The following is a 3716-nucleotide window of genomic DNA, read 5'->3' as shown; positions in this document are numbered from 1 at the left end:
ACCTGGCTAAATTTTTTTTGTATTTTTAGTAAAGACGTGGTTTCATGTTGTCCAGCATGTTGTCCAGGCTGGTCCTGAACTCCTAGACTCAAGCAACCCATCCACCTCAGCCTCCCAAACTGCTAGGATTAGGCGTGGGCCAGAGCGCACAGTGTGACTGTGTGAACACTATGTTCAAGCACTTTTCTAAGAGTTTTTCTCATTCAATCTCTCAGTAACTATGATGGTTTCCTATAAAAAAGGAAATGCGAGCACAGACAGATAAACTGATTCATCCAAGGCACACAGGTAGTATGTGGTAGCACTTGAAGCTAGGCAATCTGGCCTCAGTCTGTGCTCGTCATCATGCTAGAACAAAAAGGTGAAAAGGTTAGGAACTGCCACTCTGTAAGCAAAGGCTGAAAGACACCTTAAAGCATGGGTTGCCGATGTGTTCTTTGTAGGATTTAATCTGCATCAGTAGATGGGTGGGAAAGAGAAGAGATTCTATATTCAGAAACCCTGGGTTTAAGGAAGTTAAATTTCTTTCAACTCTGGAATTTCTCAAAACTAAAACTGAAATTTCTAAAAGGGAGATGAATTATTTAAAAAACAAAACTAGGCTGGGCATGGTGGCTCATTACTGTAATCCAAGCACTTTGGAGGCCAAGGCGGGTGGATCAGCTGAGGTCAGGAGTTCAAGACCAGCCTGACCAACATGGTGAAACCCCGTCTTTTAAAATAAATAAATAAATAAATAAAAATAAGTAAAAAATAATAAAAATAAATAAAAAAAACAAAACTATAGCTGAGTGCGGTGGCTTGTGCCTATAATCCCAACACTTTGGGAGGCTGAGGCAGGTAGATCACCTGAGGTCAGAAGTTTGGGACTAGCCTGGCTAACATGGTGAAACCTCGACTCTACTAAAAATACAAAAATTAGCTGGGTGTGGTGGGGGGGGGGTGGCACCTGTAATCCCAGCTACTAAGGTGGCTGAGGTAGGATAATTGCTTGAACCTGGGAGGCAAAAGTTGTGGGGAGCCAAGATCGTGCCACTGCACTCTAGCCTGGGCAAAAGATTGAGACTCTATCTCAGGAAAAAAAAAAAAAAAAAAAAAAAAAAAAAAACCACAACAAAAAAAAAAAAAAAAAAAAAAAAGGCATGTGCCACCACGCCTGGCTAATTCCGTATTTTTAGTAGAGACAAGGTTTCTCCATTTTGGTCAGGCTGGTCTTGAACTCCCAACCTCAGGTGATCTGACCACCTCGGACTCCCAAAGTGCTGGGATTATAGGCATGAGCCACCACGCCCATCGTTTCTTTCAATTTCATCATCATCATGTGAGCCACCTTCAAGGTGGTAGAGAATTCTCTAAGCCCAAGCACAGGGGCTGACATATGGGTTATGATCTCCTGTCAAAAGACAGATAGCTCAGAAGCTTAGCAGACAGCAGAAGCCTAAGAAATGTTTATATTCAACACCCGTCAGGTGCCTCCAGGCACTTTCACATATATTTCATAATTTTAACACATCAAAAACAAACCTTCTTTCCTTCTACCACCTCTCCCCACACAAAACCCCGCCCAGCTGAGCCCAGGCTATGCCCTTCTCCCTCCTTGGCCTCCCTTTCATCAGCAAAATCCTTCTCATCCCCTAAACTACAGTTCAAATATCACCTTCTCAGGGAAGCCGTCTAAACTTCTCCAGACAGCTGGCTGCTACCTATGCGGAGCAGGGACTCAGCGCCTGATTCTGACTTTAATCTGCTTGTAAGCTGGTCTCTTCCATCTGGATATAAGCTCCCAGAGAGCACGGCCCTGGCTGGACTTTGTAGTAACCAAGCAAGTAACAAACGTTTCTTGAAGGAACTAGCTGTTTAATAAGATGTCTACAAGGTTCGCCTCAAATGCTCCCTCTTGCAATCTCTACTCCCAGCCCAGGAGTAACTTGTCTCAGCCATACCTCAGAGGAGAACATGGTGGCACAGGTCCCAATGCACCAGCAGACGATGGGCTTGGTGAGGCGGCCCTCCTTGATGCCCCGGCAAATCTTATATTCCTCAGTGCCCCCTATCTGCCAAGGAATGAGGAATGAGAAAAAGCCAAGTTAGGAGAGCCCATCCTGACATAAAACTGGATAGAAAATGGAGGGACACAGGCTTTGGCCAAATAAAGGGAGTGTTTCAGCCTGGTTACAAGGATGATTTCTTACTTTTTTTTTTTTTTTTTTTGATGATTTGTCTACTCCAACACCAAACAAGGAGGATTTCTAAAAGAACAAAGAGCAGGTCTCCTAGAGGAATCCCTGGGACTCCCCCTTCCTGATCTAGAGATATGACATGACTTAGGATTAGACCTGCCTTCAGAGGTGCAAACAAAGGATGGTGTCATGGGACTCCATTTTTTAGTATATAGAAATATTTTTAAACTCGTTTATCCAAAAGTCATCAAATTTAATCCCTCCCCCGCTTTTTTTTGAGACGGAGTCTCGCTCTGTCTCCCAGGCTGGAGGGCAATGGCAAGATCTCTGCTCAGTGTAACCTCTGCCTCTCAGGTTCAAGTGATTCTCCCATCTCAGCCTCCAGAGTGGCTGGGATTACATGTGCACATCACCACACCCAGCTAATTTTTATATTTTTAGTAGAGATGGGGTTTCACCATGCAGGCCAGAATGGTCTGGAACTCCTGATCTCAAGTGCTTCCTGCCTTAGCCTCCCAAAGTGCTGGGAGGATTACAGGCGAGAACCACTGTACCTGGGCAAAAAAATGCACTTTTTACTCCAGCTTTCCACTGCCCACCAGGTAGAGATCATGGCCAGCCACAGCAGAGCTTCTTTCTTATTGGCACTAAAGTTTGGGACACTGGGAGACAAGAACTCCTTTCTCTGAAACAAATGGCAGTACTAACAGTGACAACCTCGAGGCCCCAGCATAGGGGGTGGGGTTACCAGGGACTGTCTCTTTAAGTTACATGCAACCAAAAGGTTTTAATTTTTTGAAAACTGAGATCATGCATTATACTTTTACAATCATGATTTTTTTTAAAGTAACTCACCTCTCCAAGAACCACAATCATTTTGACTCCTGGAGTGTCCTGGTAGCGTAACACATGATCCATGAATGTTGAGCCTGGGTACCTGTTGAGAGCAGGGAGGATACAGGATCAGGAGAAGCCATGGGGAGGTGTGTACAGGGTTAGGAGGCATATTTGTACTGGTAACACTGGACTTTTGGGGGATGTGGATGGCCGGTAAGGGTCCAGAGATGCCCCAGCAATAATGGAGAGGGGTAGGAGGGAGAAGGTGGCAAATGGAGCAGAAGGGAAGAAAGGGGAGGAAAGGGAAGCGAAGGAGTTGGAGCTATTCAACTCGCAGAAGAAAAGATTAGGCACAAAATAAGCCCAGAGAGGTTCACTGATCAGTAAGAGATAACCTAGAAAGTATGCTCTGGTGCAGCTGTTTTAAAACATATCCACAAAAAAATAAAATAAAATATATCCACAAATTCTGGCTGGCTGCTGTGGCTCACGCCTGTAATCCCAGCACTTTGCAAGGCCCCGGAGGGTGGATCACCTGTGGCCAGGAGTTCAAGACCAGTCTGACTAACATAGTGAAACCCTGTCTCTACTAAAAAATACAAAAATTAGTTGGGTATGGTGGTGAGCACCTCTAGTCTCAGCTACTTAGGAGCCTGAGGTGGGAGGATCACTTGAATTTTTTGTTTCTTTTTTTTTTTT

At 44.6% G+C, this 3716-nt stretch overlaps 1 protein-coding gene across 1 annotated transcript in view; it reads right to left on the bottom strand.

The window, feature by feature from the left end:
• The window catches only part of ACLY (ATP citrate lyase), a 50939-nt gene that overhangs the window by 12736 nt on the left and 34487 nt on the right, over nucleotides 1-3716 (bottom strand). Inside the window, exons 19-20 of the mRNA XM_037731681.1 lie at nucleotides 3036-3117; nucleotides 1902-2054 (exon numbers count right to left, since the gene is read on the bottom strand). Coding sequence (XP_037587609.1) covers nucleotides 1902-2054; nucleotides 3036-3117 — 235 coding nt within the window. The remainder of the gene's footprint in view (nucleotides 1-1901; nucleotides 2055-3035; nucleotides 3118-3716) is intronic.

This window comes from Cebus imitator, unplaced genomic scaffold (genome assembly GCF_001604975.1).
Source record: "Cebus imitator isolate Cc_AM_T3 unplaced genomic scaffold, Cebus_imitator-1.0 Scaffold415, whole genome shotgun sequence".
Taxonomy (NCBI): domain Eukaryota; kingdom Metazoa; phylum Chordata; class Mammalia; order Primates; family Cebidae; genus Cebus; species Cebus imitator.
Note: the sequence above shows the minus strand (reverse complement) of the source record. Positions and strands in the feature narration are given on the sequence as shown.